The sequence below is a fragment of the Dermochelys coriacea genome, chromosome 6 (assembly GCF_009764565.3).
Source record: "Dermochelys coriacea isolate rDerCor1 chromosome 6, rDerCor1.pri.v4, whole genome shotgun sequence".
Classification (NCBI taxonomy): domain Eukaryota; kingdom Metazoa; phylum Chordata; order Testudines; family Dermochelyidae; genus Dermochelys; species Dermochelys coriacea.
In genome coordinates this window covers 118,037,224-118,052,736 of record NC_050073.1, presented here as the reverse complement: position 1 = coordinate 118,052,736, position 15,513 = coordinate 118,037,224, and the positions used below count along the sequence as shown (strand labels likewise).

The following is a 15,513-nucleotide window of genomic DNA, read 5'->3' as shown; positions in this document are numbered from 1 at the left end:
TCACCATGAGTATTAGAAACTGTATTGCATTTAGTAGTAGGGTAGCTTATACAGTTATTGGTTTATTAAACTGTGAAATTTCAGCAACAAAAAATATGCTGGCAGTTGAACGCTCGCTATAATTAAAGAAGATACATGTTTTAAGAAATTCATGGTGGGAGCGGGGTGGGGAAGCTGAACTGTAAGGAGGTGTAGAAAAAATCCACTGAACACTTACGTTGTATTCCAAAAGAATGCATTCCTTATGTTTAATACCTGCTGTGTAATGGCATTTCTTTATTTTTATAAACAATGTGACTGTGCTAATGCCACAAAACTCAAATATATTTTAAAATGTATTTTCCTTGTACATTAAAATTTGAGACTTGCCACCTCATTGAATTCCTGAGAAATCTAAACAGACTTCCTTGAATGACATTATGATATCATGTAGGTTTGAAAGAAAGCTTTTCTCCAAACTTCTGTTCACATCCCCTCATTTATATTAATAATAATAATAATAATTAATAATGCAGGAGAGTTTCAAAGGCACAAATGGCAGATAAGCACCTAATTCCATTTATGCCTTTGACAGTCTCCCCTAATGCTTAGTGTCTTTTGCCAGACGATTTGAAAACTCTTTAAAAACACAGGTAAGTATGATTATTTTATAACAGTGTTATAGATGGGGAAACTGAGGCGTGGAGAGATTAAAACTGAATTTCCTAAGGTCACATGAAGTTGATGGAAGAGTCTGTAATTGACCCCAGGTCACCTGACTTCCAGTGCTTTGCTGGCAGGAGACCAGGAAGGTCTGCACCTTCAGATTTCCTCAGGATCTTAGGAAGGTAATTGCAATAAAACATAGCACTAAATACGTTTTAAAACATCAGATACTTGATATGTTGCTAAAAGGGGGTTGGGGTTCTATTTTGAATTGTTATTAAGGTCTTTGCAATTCAGTTTTGAACCATCAAATTACAATAAAACAGTTTTTAATGGGAGTAGTAACAGTGTGCTGTGTTTTGCCTTTAGATATGATGAATGGGTGAAAGCTGATCGGATTATCTGGCCTTTGGACAAAGGAGGACCAAAGAGAAAACAAAAGAAAAAAGCAAAAGTAATATTTGTAGATCAGTAAACTTGTAATAGTTTGTAAGAGCTTAATGGCTCTCTCTGCTCCTAAGAATGAGTTTATTTTGCTGTTCACTCCCTAGCCCCTCCCCTTAATGTGTAGCCCAAAAAGGGTGAAGTTTTGACTATAAGCAGTGATGTACATTCATAGAATGCCCAATTTTGTGTCTTCAGAGTAAAGAAGACCAGGAAAAGGATGAGGAGAAACAGAAATCAAAACGTGGCCGCCCCCCTCTGAAATCTACTCTTCTGTCAAACGTGTCTTGCAGTTTATCCAAAACACCTAATAGTGAAGGTAAAGCAGGAGCCAGAAGTACACGGAGCAATATGTCAGATTGCTCATCATTACCAAATGGAACAGAAGGTACCTGATGCAGTCATGTGAGACACTTAGGTGCTCATACATAGGAGAAATGTATGTAAATACTAATAATGTAACCCCACACGTTAGTATGAAACGTTTAATAAACATATTGCTGTATTGTAAGTCAACAGTTTTGAAGTCTTGTGCAGTCAGTCAGTTTACTAGCTGTATAACAAATTTTATTCTATATAAATTAATTAGTTTTGATTTTGATTTTTAGGAACACCTCGCAGGCAGACGAGACGTAGCTCAGGAATGTTTGATTCTGATAGAGGATCAAACGGTGAGTGATCTCTGTCCTGTGTTTTGATTTTCATTCCTTTTTTGAAAAAGCAATTTTAAACCCCCCTTTTTTCATGCGAATTTTAATGCTGTTAAAAGAACTAAATTGACACCAGTGGAGGGAAAAAAATTCTCTATTTCCTCCCCAAGCAGTTAGGAAAGGGGCAGCTACCCCATGTTCTCGCATCAGTCTGCTTCAATCCTAATTCAGAGATAAAATTGTGGCCATTACTATGGTCACTCAATCTTCCAGTCTCACAGCTCATGCATCCGGCAGGGAGGCTAGTTAAGTACAAATGGTGGCAGTGTTGTTTGATGATAAGAACCCTTGTCTAGTATGAACTGAATCGAAGCCACCGACTCATTTCATATAGGTCTTGCACAACTATCAGGCACCATCTTATTACTTGCTATCTATATTGCTTCTGATTGAAACCATTGATTTAGCAATAAAATGGCTGTAACCCTGTTACCAGTCTTCTGAGCCATCCATTCCTTTTTGAGGTGAGGTGACTGGGAAGATTCAAGCTATAAGGAAACCTGTAAAACTATCCTGTCCTCCTGAACTCTGATTTTTGTGTGGCTTTTTGATTTCTAAACCCCCCTCAACCCCCCCCCCCAAAAAAGAGTTTACACCAGTGCTACCATACTTCCATAGAGATCTAAAGTAACACTCAGAAAAACTGTAGCAAAAATAGCTTGAATAATGCAACACATTTGGATTTTTTTTTTGAGTTGACGCAAAACCAAAACTCTTGATTTCCCCCTCCCCACTAAGTGATTTTTGACACTATATCTGTGTGGGTTATTGAATAGCATCTGCATAGCTAATATAAAAAATTATGCTTTAACAATGACCTAATGTGTTGTTTTTTAATCTTATTTTTTGGCAGATTCTGGTTCATCTGACAGTGAAGCTGATGAGACTTCTGAAAAGAGTATGAATGAAGAATTTTCTGCAGAAATTTCAGATATGGAAAAAAATGAAAAACTAATTGATGAGAAACCTGCTGAAGAAAACCCAAAGATCCCACATGTATTGATGAAAGAAAATGACAGGACTCAAGTGCAGCCTCTAGAAACTTTAAAACTGGAAGTTGAAGAAAGTGAACAAATAGTTCAGATTTTTGGAAACAAAGCTGAACAAGTGGAAGAAATTAAAAAAGAGACTGAAAAATCACCTAAGGGGAAGGGAAGAAGGAGCAAGACAAGAGACCCCTCTTTAGAGAATGTAAAGGTTTTGCCAGAAAGCCAGGAAGAGGGAACAAATGAAACCCGCATAGAATCTGAAAGATCAGACGTTTCTTCCTTAGACAGTAAAGAGTTTTCCACCACTATTGAAAATGAAACAGACCCCTGTACAAAAGATAAGAAGCTTTTGAAAAGGAAAACGTTGGAACAGACATCTCCTGAGAAAAAGGTACGACGAGAGTGTGAGATGGAAGTGCCAAATATTGTGTCTGAGGAGAGGACTAATGAATGTATTGGGATGGAGGAATGTAAAGACTTTCATGATGAAGAGTCACTCAGAACTGAAAATGAGGAAATGCCGTCTTTAGTAGCAGAGTCAGATCAACATGTTCAAGAGCTGACGAATGAAAACTCTGAATGTACATCTGAGGAAAATGAGCATATTCCATTAAAAGATGAGGATGACACTATGCCTCAGATTGGACCTGAAACTCTACTTTGCCATGAAGTGGACTTGGATGACTTTGATGAAAAGGAAAAGAGCAGTAGTGAGGATGCAGTAGCAGAAAAGCCAGACCCCAACACTTTGACCTCCAATCCATCTGCCTTAACGCCTGCAGTCCAGCCTAACTTCTCTGTGGCCTCGCCCCTTGCTCTTAGTCAGGATGAATCTCGCAGTATAAAAAGTGAAAGTGATGTAACTATTGAAGTGGATAGTGTGGCAGAAGAATCTCAAGAAGGTCTCTGTGAAAGCGAGTCTGCTAATGGATTTGAAGCCAGTACCACTTCAAGCAATTGTAGTATAGCAGTACAGGACAGAGATCCTGGAGAGAAGGGTAAGTGTTTCCCATGTGAAAAGCCAATCTCTATTTTGACAATTCCTGAAACCACTGTAAATCCTGTATTGCTTTGCTAAGGACTATTGGCTCAAAAGTGGCATTTGGCTGCTTCTAATACTAGTTTTCAGTTCAATCTATTTGTTTTAAAAGGGGTATATTGAAGGCAGAAATATTTGAGGCACATTTTTTCTTTTCCTTCAGGTCAAAAAAGGCCAAGCGATGGCAATAGTGGGACACTGGCAAAGAAACAAAAACGTACTCCAAAGCGATCAAGTGCTGTAGCCAAAAATGAAAAGAATGGAACAGGTACATTTGGAAGTGCATGTTTGTGCTGTATCCATAACAAGTGTATAGTAATCCATCCTTTTGATATTTATCACCATTGTACATGTATAGGGGTTTCCTTGCCAGGGCCTTTAATTAGTGTTGACTGGACTACTGACTATATATTTAGTAGAATATACCAGCTATTCAGTAACCACAAAATCTGGCAGTCTTATGACTGTTACCGTCATCACTTTCATTATCATCTCTCTCTACAAGGCAGCTGTATGTGAGAAGATACCAAATATTTTACAGTTATATGTGTTCAGCTCAGTTATCATTTTTGTCCCTATGCTTGCTGAATAGAAGCACTTCCTTGAAAAATCATGTCCAAGTGCTTCTAAGGCTAGAAAGATGCATTAATTATAACTTACAAGAAAAAATACATAGACTGCAATGAGGTAAGTACGATACCTTTTAGAGACAGGACTTTTATGTGTGGTTGACATTGTGCTCAGATTTGTAACCTTCTTAAATCAGCTGCAGAAAGTCTGGATTTAGTCTTCTATACCCCCTTATAAGTAGTGATGACCTCCGATAGCTAAAGGAATTGAATCAAATAGGTCAGTAGAGTCAGTGCCAACAGTGGCATTGTTAAGATTTGTGTCAAATAAATATTTTGGGTTCCTACAGTAACTGCAACAAATATTGTTCATAGGCTGTTAAATAATGCCTAATATGTGCAGAGTGACAGGGTGAAGATTTTCTGTTGGAACTGTAACTTAAAATTTCCTGAGACTTGTATATTTGAAATGAGAACCTTTTATTTTGGCACTATTGTAAGAAGTCTTGCATTGTTTTTGTTTTTACAAAATAAATCTAACTATACACTGAGGTACAAGATCACTCTGCATGTCTATGTGAATATGGTACGGTGGAACCTCAGTTACAAACATCTCAGGAATGGAGGTTATTCATAACTCTGAAATGTTTGTAACTGAAAAAATGTTGTTGTTCTTTCAAAAGTTTCCAATTGAACATTGATACAGACTAACATGGCTGCTATTCTGAAAGCTTATAATAATAAGCTTTGAAATTTTACTATGCAGAAGAAAAATGCTTTTAACCATCTGAATTTAAATGAAACAAGCACAGAAACAGTTTCCTTACCTTGTCAAATCTTATTTTTTAAACATTCCCTTTATTGTTTTAGTAGTTTACATTTAACACAGTAAGAAAAGGAGTACTTGTGGCACCTTAGAGACTAACAAATTTATTTGAGCATAAGCTTTCGTGAGCTACAGCTCACTTCATCGGATGCATTTGGTGGAAAATACAGTAGGGAGATTTATATACACACACAGAGAACATGAAACAATGGGTTTTATCATACACACTGTAAGGAGAGTGATCACTTCAGATGAGCCATCACCAGCAGCAGGGGGGGAAAGGAGGAAAACCTTTCATGGTGACAAGCAAGGTAGGCTATTTCCAGCAGTTAACAAGAACATCTGAGGAACAGTGGGGGGGGGTGGGGTGGGGGGGGGGGGGGGGAGAAATAACATAGAATCATAGACTTATAAAGGTCAGAAGGGACCATTATGATCATCTAGTCTGACCTCCTGCTCAACGCAGGTCATGGAATCTCACCCAACAACTCCTGTAACAAACCCCGAATTGAGGAACAATATTTCAAACACCAATCTTAGGATTTTTAGTCCCCACAAAGAGTAAGAGTGCACCCTCCCCCCCCCCAAATGCCAGAACCACTGGAAATGGGCCACAAACCACCTCCCATTCTAGTCCAGCTGGGAAATAGTTTTAGTTTGTGTAATGACTCATCCATTCCCAGTCTCTATTCAAGCCTAAATTAATTGTATCCAATTTGCAAATTAATTCCAATTCAGCAGTCTCTCGTTGAAGTCTGTTTTTGAAGTTTTTTTGTTGAAGGATAGCCACCCTCAGGTCTGTAATCGAGTGACCGGAGAGATTGAAGTGTTCTCCGACTGGTTTTTGAATGTTATAATTCTTGACGTCTTGACCTAGAATCCTATTCTCGACGTCTCCGACTCAAGGAATATTTCCAACACACCTCTGACCAACATATTAACCCACAGAGACCTTCCTACCAACACTACAAAAAGAAGGATTCTGGGTGGACTCCTCCTGAAGGTCGAAACAGCGGACTGGACTTCAACATAGAGTGCTTCCGCCAATGTGCACGGGCTGAAATTGTGGAAAAGCAGCATCGCTTGCCCCATAACCTCAGCCGTGCAGAACACAATGCCATCCACAGCCTCAGAAACAACTCTGACATCATAATCAAAAAGGCTGATAAAGGAGGTGTTGTCGTCATCATGAGTAAGTCGGAATATGAACAAGAGGCTACTAGGCAGCTCTCCAATACCACTTTCTACAAGCCATTACCCTCTGATCCCACTGAGAGTTACCAAAAGAAACTACAGCATTTGCTCAAGAAACTCCCTGAAAAAGCACAAGAACAAATCCGCACAGACACACCCCTAGAACCCCAACCTGGGGTATTCTATCTGCTTCCCAAGATCCATAAACCTGGAAATCCTGGACGCCCCATCATCTCAGGCATTGGCACCCTGACTGCAGGATTGTCTGGCTATGTAGACTCCCTCCTCAGGCCCTATGTTACCAGCACTCCCAGCTATCTTCGAGACACCACTGACTTCCTGAGGAAACTACAATCCATTGGTGATCTTCCTAAAAACAGCATCCTAGCCACTATGGATGTAGAAGCCCTCTACACCAACATTCCACACAAAGATGGACTACAAGCCGTCAGGAACAGTATCCCCGATAATGTCACGGCTAACCTGGTGGCTGAACTTTGTGACTTGGTCCTCACCCATAACTATTTCACATTTGGGGACAATGTATACCTTCAAATCAGCGGCACTGCGATGGGTACCCGAATGGCCCCACAGTATGCCAACATTTTTATGGCTGATTTAGAACAACGCTTCCTTAGCTCTCGTCCCCTAATGCCCCTACTCTACTTGCGCTACACTGATGACATCTTCATCATCTGGACCCATGGAAAAGAAGCCCTTGAGGAATTCCACCATGATTTCAACAATCTCCATCCCACCATCAACCTCAGCTTGGACCAGTCCAACACAATTCAAACTGGAGCAGGTACAGAGAAGGGCTACTAGGATGATCCGAGGAATGGAAAACTTGTCTTTTGAAAGGAGACTTAAGGAGCTTGGCTTGTTTAGCCTAACTAAAAGAAGGTTGAGGGGAGATATGATTGCTCTCTCTCTAAATATATCAGAGGGATAAATACAGGAGAGGGAGAGGAATTATTTAAGCTCAGCACCAATGTGGACACAAGAATAAATGTGTATAAACTGGCCACCAGGAAGTTTAGACTTGAAATTAGACGAAGGTTTCTAACCATCAGAGGAGTGAAGTTTTGGAATAGCCTTCCAAGGGAAGCAGTGGGGGCAAAAGATCTATCTGGTTTTAAGATTCTACTCGATAAGTTTATGGAGGAGATGGTATGATGGGATAATGGGATTTTGGTAAGTAATTGATCTTTAAATATTCAGGGTAAATAGGACTAATCCTCTGAGATGGGATATTAGATGGATGGGATCTGAGTTACCCAGGAAAGAATTTTCTGTAGTATCTGGCTGGTGAATCTTGCCCATATGCTCAGGGTTTAGCTGATCGCCATATTTGGGGTCGGGAAGGAATTTTCCTCCAGGGCAAATTGGAGAGGCCCTGAGGTTTTTCGCCTTCCTCTGTAGCATGGGCCATGGGTGACTTGAGGGAGGCTTCTCTGCTCCTTGAAGTCTTTAAACCATGATTTGAGGACTTCAATAGCTCAGACATAGGTGAGGTTTTTTGTAGGAGAGGGTGGGTGAGATTCTGTGGCCTGTGCTGTGCAGGAGGTCGGACTAGATGATCAGAATGGTCCCTTCTGACCTTAGTATCTATGAATCTAAGAGATCCACTTCCTGGACACTATTGTGCAAATACGCGATGGTCACATAAACACCACCCTATATCGGAAACCTACTGACCGCTATTCCTACCTACATGCCTCTAGCTTTCATCCAGATCATACCACACGATCCATTGTCTACAGCCAAGCTCTACGATATAACCACATTTGCTCCAACCCCTCAGACAGAGACAAACACCTACAAGATCTCTATCATGCATTCTTACAACTACAATATCCACCTGCTGAAGTGAAGTGAAGAAACAGATTGACAGAGCCAGAAGAGTACCCAGAAGTCACCTACTACAGGACAGGCCCAACAAAGAAAATAACAGAACGCCACTAACCATCACCTTCAGCCCCCAACTAAAACCTCTCCAATGCATCATCAAGGATCTACAACCTATCCTGAAGGACGAGCCATCATTCTCACAGATCTTGGGAGATAGGCCAGTCCTTGCTTACAGACAGCCCCCCAACCTGAAGCAAATACTCACCAGCAACCACACACCACAGAGAACAGAACCACTAACCCAGGAACCTATCCTTGCAACAAAGCCCATTGCCAACTCTGTCCACATATCTATTCAGGGGACACCATCATAGGGCCTATTCACATCAGCTACACTATCAGAGGCTCGTTCACCTGCGCATCTACCAATGTGATATATGCTATCATGTGCCAGCAATGCCCCTCTGCCATGTACATTGGTCAAACTGGACAGTCTCTACGTAAAAGAATAAATGGACACAAATCAGATGTCAAGAATTATAACATTCAAAAACCAGTTGGAGAACACTTCAATCTCTCCGGTCACTCGATTACAGACCTGAGTGTGGCTATCCTTCAACAAAAAAACCTTCAAAAACAGACTCCAACGAGAGACTGCTGAATTGGAATTAATTTGCAAACTGGATACAATTAACTTAGGCTTGAATAGAGACTGGGAATGGATGAGTCATTACACAAAGTAAAACTATTTCCCCATGTTATTTCTCCCCCCCAACCCACCCCCCATTGTTCCTCAGATGTTCTTGTTAACTGCTGGAAATAGCCTACCTTGCTTGTCACCATGAAAGGTTTTCCTCCTTCCCCCCCCTCTGCTGCTGGTGGTGGCACATCTTAAGTGATCACTTTCCTTACAGTGTGTATGATAAAACCCGTTGTTTCATGTTCTCTGTGTGTGTATATAAATCTCCCCTCTGTATTTTCCACCAAATGCATCCGATGAAGTGAGCTGTAGCTCACGAAAGCTTATGCTCAAATAAATGTGTTAGTCTCTAAGGTGCCACAAGTACTCCTTTTCTTTTTGTGAATACAGACTAACACGGCTGCTACTCTGAAATTTTAACACAGTATTGTACTGTATTTGCTTTTTTTGTCTCTGCTGCTGCATGATTGTGTACTTCCAGTTCCAAATGACATGTGTGGTTGACTGATCAGTTCATAACTCTGGTGTTTGTAACTGATGTTCTTCTGTATCAGAGCTGTATACTCTTTATTGAAATGATTGTACATTGTTCACATCTATAGGTAATTAGTGCATTTGCACTCTGAAAAGTGACTCTAAGGCCTTGTCTACACTGAAATAACTAAATTTGTTTTTAAGTCACACCTGCTTTTTTGGCAGCAAACACTTATTTTGGAATAAATGTCTGTATTGGTGGTTTTTTGTTTTTTTTATTGTTTTTGTAGGTAAAAAATCTACTTTGGCAGTGGCTGATTCAGCCCCTAATTGCTCCCACCATGGGTTAGAGAGAGCCCTGGTGCACCTGCAGATTCAGCTCATAGTGTACCTAACAAAATTAGAAAATTTTAAATGGGGTTGTCAGTAATCTGAAACAATTTGGAATCCACAAATGGAGCTGGGTCTTTTGAGTAAGGAAGCACAATTTTACCTTTCACTTTTCTGACCATAACCACAGTTTAAGTAAGGTAGATTATAGGGTTAGAAGAATACCAAAATTATAGGTCTGTCTTCTAATCAAAATTAATTTGTTATTACAGGACAAAGCAGTGATAGTGAAGATCTTCCTGTCATGGACAGTTCAAGTAAATGTACTCCAGTAAAACACATAAATGTGTCCAAACCACAGAAGCTTGCGCGATCCCCTGCAAGAGTAATTTCCCCTCACATCAAAGATGGAGAAAAGGATAAACATAGAGAGAAACATCACCACAATGCTTCCCCTAGAGTGTATAAATGGAGTTTCCAACTCAGTAAGAATTTTTTAAATTGTGTTAAATATTTAAATTGGAGTTCAAAATTATATTAGTACAATATCCAGAACTTGCTATATTCAGTTCCAAAAGGGTACCTGGCATGAATGCTCATTATCATTGTAAAGCCAGGTTTATTGGTATAATGTTATTTATTTCTGTGCTTCACTTTCTCACTACAAAAGTTCTTTTAAAAATGGTATGATTTAAATTATCATCTTACTCCCCCCGCTCATTTAATTTCCAGCATGCATTCAGCAGTTTATTACTTCAAGAATATCTAGACTGTGAAACTAATATGTTATACAATTCAAAAATAGTCTGAAATCCTAGTTTTCAGATGGCATAATCTAGGCATTCATCTCTAATTCTGGAATTACTGGATTATTGGCTACAAAAATTCAGGTTGGGATTGAAGATTTGAGTTGGAAGAGCAAGATGACTAACAAAATTATTGTGTAGGGGGAGGACAGAGCAGTTCTCTTTGTTTTGTTTTTTGTTTTTAAATTCCAAGATATTGTAACCTAAAACTCTGGGGGTCTGAGACAAATATTTTAGAACCAATAATCTTTTCCCCCAAAGCCATTAGTGCAGGACTAATGATCAATCAAGGGAAAAAATTGTTGATCCATGTAAATAAAGTATAATATATAAGTATATCATAGCTGTCTGTTTTATAAGAAGTACAATTCTTGCTAATCTACCATAATTAAAACACCTTGGATTAAATGGAATTTAATAAGAACCTTTGTGTTTTGAAGGGGGAAAATGTGGGTTTTGGCTATCTGTCTTGGATGTAACCCTACTTAGTATAGCGTTGTGGAAGTGCATTATTGGTTTGCATGTGATGTTCCAGTTATCGTTTCTTAAAATCACCATTGTAAAGTAACTTTTCCCCCCACTCTTAAGATGAACTAGACAACATGAACAGCACTGAGAGAATCTCCTTTCTACAAGAAAAACTACAGGAAATCCGAAAATATTACATGTCCCTGAAGTCAGAAGTAGCAACAATAGACAGAAGAAGAAAACGATTAAAAAAGAAAGACAGAGAAGGTAACTTTCCTATTTGCTTTACACTCAGACCTCCCTCTCATGAGATGTCTGTTTTAAACATGTAAACCCCAAAACATTAAATTTAAGTGACAACATATTCGACATCCATTATTTTAACTTTTTGGAAAAAACAGTTACTATATCAAGTTTAACTTGTCTTCTATCCATACAGGATAAATTTAGAATCCACAGCATGGTTTGCTTTTCAAAGTTTATACATATAATAAAATAAAATCTTGAATATGTAAAATTTCACTTTAAAAAGACATGGATCTGGACTTCGTATTGTACCCTGGATCTGGGTTTTCACAAGTAGCATAACAGATTGTCTTGTCCCTTTTATGATTTAAGCCACAGAAAGGATGATGTTAGTTATCCAACTTGTGTGAACATAAGAGAAAAATAATCTGGACCAGTTTCATAAAGCTTTTTGTAGTAAAAATAAATCTTATTTTTAATCCAGTAATATTTACTCATCTCCAAGGTATCTGAGCACAGTGTAGAAACATACAGAAACTAGAGTAGTTCTCTAAAATATTAAGGCTTTGAACTTACAAGTCGATATATGAGGAATCCACTTGTATTTTTCTATAACAGGACTTTTGAGAGGTCTTCCTATACTGCTAGTTCTTCTCCTCCATGCCTATTTTAAATAAATAAATAAAATAAATAAATAAATGAAGGTAATGCTCATTAAAATGAGCAACTAGTAAGGACACTATGTTAAGCCAGGTATAATGGGTGCAGGTATGATATAAGCTTCTACACACAACTCTGTCAACGTACCTCAAACTTGACAGGGCTCACTTGGGCTCTGTTAAGTTGTTTTGTGTGTGTACAGACAAGAAGTCTGATACCTAAGCGGGCCTCCAGTGTGAATGATAATTTGACAGTGTGGTGCTGATGTCCTGCTTTATGTATTTACAGTGTCTCATACAGGAGCATCCATGTCATCTGCTTCATCAGACACTGGGATGAGTCCATCATCGTCTTCTCCTCCCCAGAATGTGCTTGCTGTAGAATGCAGGTGATACATGTTTCTCTGCCTTGTCAGCAGTTTGCTGCCATGGACATAAATCCTGAAATATAACCACAAAAAGCACTCAACTGGTTTGACATTGCCAAGTACATTCTGTACACTCTTCCACTGCTGGACTGTATCTTTTTCCTCCCCCCTGGTTTTTTATTTTATTTTATTTTTACTGTTGAAAAATTAAGCTCACTGGTAACTGAAGTTTTGTAGGCACCGTCTGACATGTTTGTCATCGTGTTTATTGTTTTTTTGTTAATACAGAGAAAGGGCACTTATCAGATTTGAAAAGTTATGTCCAATGAAGCATTCAGGTGTTCTAGGAAATCATAGAAAAGCAAGTGCATCAAACAGACATCAGAATATTATCAAACAGAATCAAGTTACTGCTGCACTTTCACCCAGCTTGTATGCTAACCCTTGGTGAGTAGTTCCTCTTTGTGGAAGCACTTGCTCTACAGAACTGCCAAAGTACATGTTCAGCAATGTGCCCAGTTTTAAAGATGTAAATGGGACAAAATAAATTGTGAAAGGAAGTGTAGTTGACTGAAAACTACAGTTGTAATAAGTCTTCCACTTTTTATAGGATTTTTGAGCACACAATTATGCAAATATTTTAATGTTTATTAATGTTTACAGTGGAATTGTGAATAAGTTTTCAGTGGACTATCTTATCCCTTGACAAAAATATTTTGTCTTTTTTCTATGTAATTTCAGAGTTTTTATTTTGTTACAAAAAGACGAAAAATGAAATATATAACAACAATGAAGTTATTTAACAAGATTTCTAAAGCTGAATTTTTTTGTGTAAAATAAGGTATCTTGCAACTTGTTAAATATATTTATTCAGACATTGGATGTTGTATTTTTATGTATTTTTTAAAATATTAATAAAATTGGAAAAAAATTCTAGGTTAGTTCACTCTTTTGAAAAAACATACCTATCAGTTGTAGCTCTTACAGGAGGTTTTATTCAGTAACCATGCCTGTATGTGCAGTGGGTCTGTCTATTCTTCCACAATGTAGAACTGTAATCGGGCATCTGGATTAAACTATAACCTTGTTTGGAAACTTTGGCAGTCCTAGTACTTAAATTGTTTTGAGGAACAAATTTTATTGGGTTGCCCTTAAGATGCTTTGTCACAGTTTTTATGTTTGCTATACTGCCGAATGAATTTATATCTCCCAAAGTTGAGATGCAACAATAAAGTAAAGCAACTGTGTATACTTTGTCTGTGGATTGTCCCACGGGCTGATGCAGTTTGTAAATAACTCTTCCAAAACCATGTATTTAAAACAGTTTGCATATACATTATGTATAAAAGTGATTTTTTTATCAATTTTTTATTCATGTTTGTACATTGAAAAGGGTTTTAACCCCTCTTTCTGTGTTAAAAATGCTGTAGAGTAATAACATAGATGCTCTAGACTGTATATCAGGATATTATGGTTCACACAGCAGAAAGTCAGAGCGAAACACTAGTGATGGGGTAGCATTACTAATCGATGTTTTCTTGAAACTTCATTTTACCACATTTGTCAACTTGTGATTCTAATTCCTTCCATTTTCGCAGAGAATTAAAGAAAAAGTACTCTTGTAAAATGCACTTTTCTGTCTTTTCTTAAGCAAAGCAGAACTATTTCAATGTAAGATAAAATGGAGTTAATTAGAGAGCATTAATAAAGGCCATGTTTTAAACATAGGCTTTATATTTTTTTATTTAAATGATTGTTCTTGTAAATCTACTGACATCCAAAACAATAGAAAAATCAAACTTTGTTAAGTGTTGTAAAAAATGTTCAGAGCTAACTTTCACTGTTAATTTTATATTAAATATGAATAATAAATAAAAATAATACTCATTTATTAAGGAAAATAACATGGGTCACATTTTCTCAAATAGACTTCCATGCTTAATATTTGCAGAAGTAAATCTTAAATGTTGAGTATAAATAATTCCATGTATTGCTGTTGGATAAATTTACATCTTGTGCAAATATTTAGCTTGTCTAAATACTACCACCATTTCTCTAGAACAGCTAGAAAGATTTTGATATAAATCACCATTTCAAATGTTGTGGATGAGCCTCTAACATTCTGTACTATTGCATAGTTGTTCAAAATGAACAACTTAACTGCTTCCACTTCGCCTTTGACTGGTTAATGTATGGTCGGGAAGCTGTGAAAAAGTAGGTAAGGCAGCCATTCAGTGCTTGAATATTAATTAGGAATTTGGGTTTTGCAGACTAAAAAACAGTTAAAAGAAAGAGGGTTTTTCTTCTTTTCCTTCTACTGTTTACCACTGGTTCTATCTCCTGCATGTATTGCTTTTCTAGTCTGCCTCTTAGGAGAGAGGTGTATCATTTGGTTAGACTCCCCAAACACCTGTTTTGGTAGATGTTTAAAGTTTTCTATCTGGATATTTTTTGTCTTTAAGGCTATTAAATGTTCAGTAGGGAACAATCTTGTAACAGCAGGGAGATGGACAAGATGATCTAGTAGGCCTTTCATTTACAGCTTTGAGTACAATTCCTTTTTCCTCCTTCGAAAACAATTCTTAAATATCTTTCATTGCCTTAAATAAATTTGGTGAAGACACAGCAATTATGGCTGGTATTAAAATAACTATTTAAGCAGTTTTGATACAGCTAATAATGATGCTTTACTTTCTGATTGTGCTAGCGGATTTTTTGGCAGGGTTATTCTTCCCTTCTCATCTCTCCCGCTCTCATCCCAAAACTATATACTTCATTTGGAAGGTATGTCAGGAGAGAAGATTTTGTCAAATTCTGCTTTTTTACATCAGTTGAAGCTCCATTTCAGTTGATAGAATTGCATTCCTCTTAACAACAGAATTTGGACCCCTTATGTAGCTGAGCTACCAACAAGAGCCACTGAAGAACAAGTAGGCACATTAGAAAACTGCTGCTGTGTTGCAAGATAGCTCTAGGAACTGAAGATTGAATTGGTGTAAATCTGAAAGATTGAAAATGTTATAGAAATGTGAATTTCCTAACAATTATATGAGGAGTACTAAATTTAAACATATGGTCACTTCTGAATATTGATGTATTGATACGTATGTTAATTTTTGCAAATCTAGCAACACCCAAACTTCCATGAGCCCTTACTTACTAGTCTCAATGTCTCCTTTAATTTAATTTTCCGAG

At 37.8% G+C, this 15,513-nt stretch overlaps 1 protein-coding gene across 7 annotated transcripts in view; it reads left to right on the top strand.

Moving 5' to 3' along the window:
* ARID4A (AT-rich interaction domain 4A) overlaps positions 1-14,045 on the top strand; it is a 68,814-nt gene extending 54,769 nt beyond the window's left edge. For 3 of the 7 annotated variants that reach the window (XM_038405988.2, XM_038405996.2, XM_038405987.2), the window contains 9 exons: positions 1,015-1,099; positions 1,288-1,477; positions 1,698-1,760; positions 2,653-3,786; positions 3,991-4,095; positions 10,044-10,256; positions 11,166-11,312; positions 12,240-12,339; positions 12,607-14,045. In XM_038405988.2, coding sequence (XP_038261916.1) covers positions 1,015-1,099; positions 1,288-1,477; positions 1,698-1,760; positions 2,653-3,786; positions 3,991-4,095; positions 10,044-10,256; positions 11,166-11,312; positions 12,240-12,339; positions 12,607-12,769 — 2,200 coding nt within the window. In that variant the 3' untranslated portion in view covers positions 12,770-14,045. Of the gene's footprint in view, positions 1-749; positions 828-1,014; positions 1,100-1,287; positions 1,478-1,697; positions 1,761-2,652; positions 3,787-3,990; positions 4,096-10,043; positions 10,257-11,165; positions 11,313-12,239; positions 12,340-12,606 lie in introns of all 7 variants that reach the window. The other 4 variants (XM_043516586.1, XM_043516585.1, XM_043516587.1 and 1 more) reach the window with 3 other exon arrangements.
* The last annotated feature ends 1,468 nt before the right edge of the window (positions 14,046-15,513 follow it).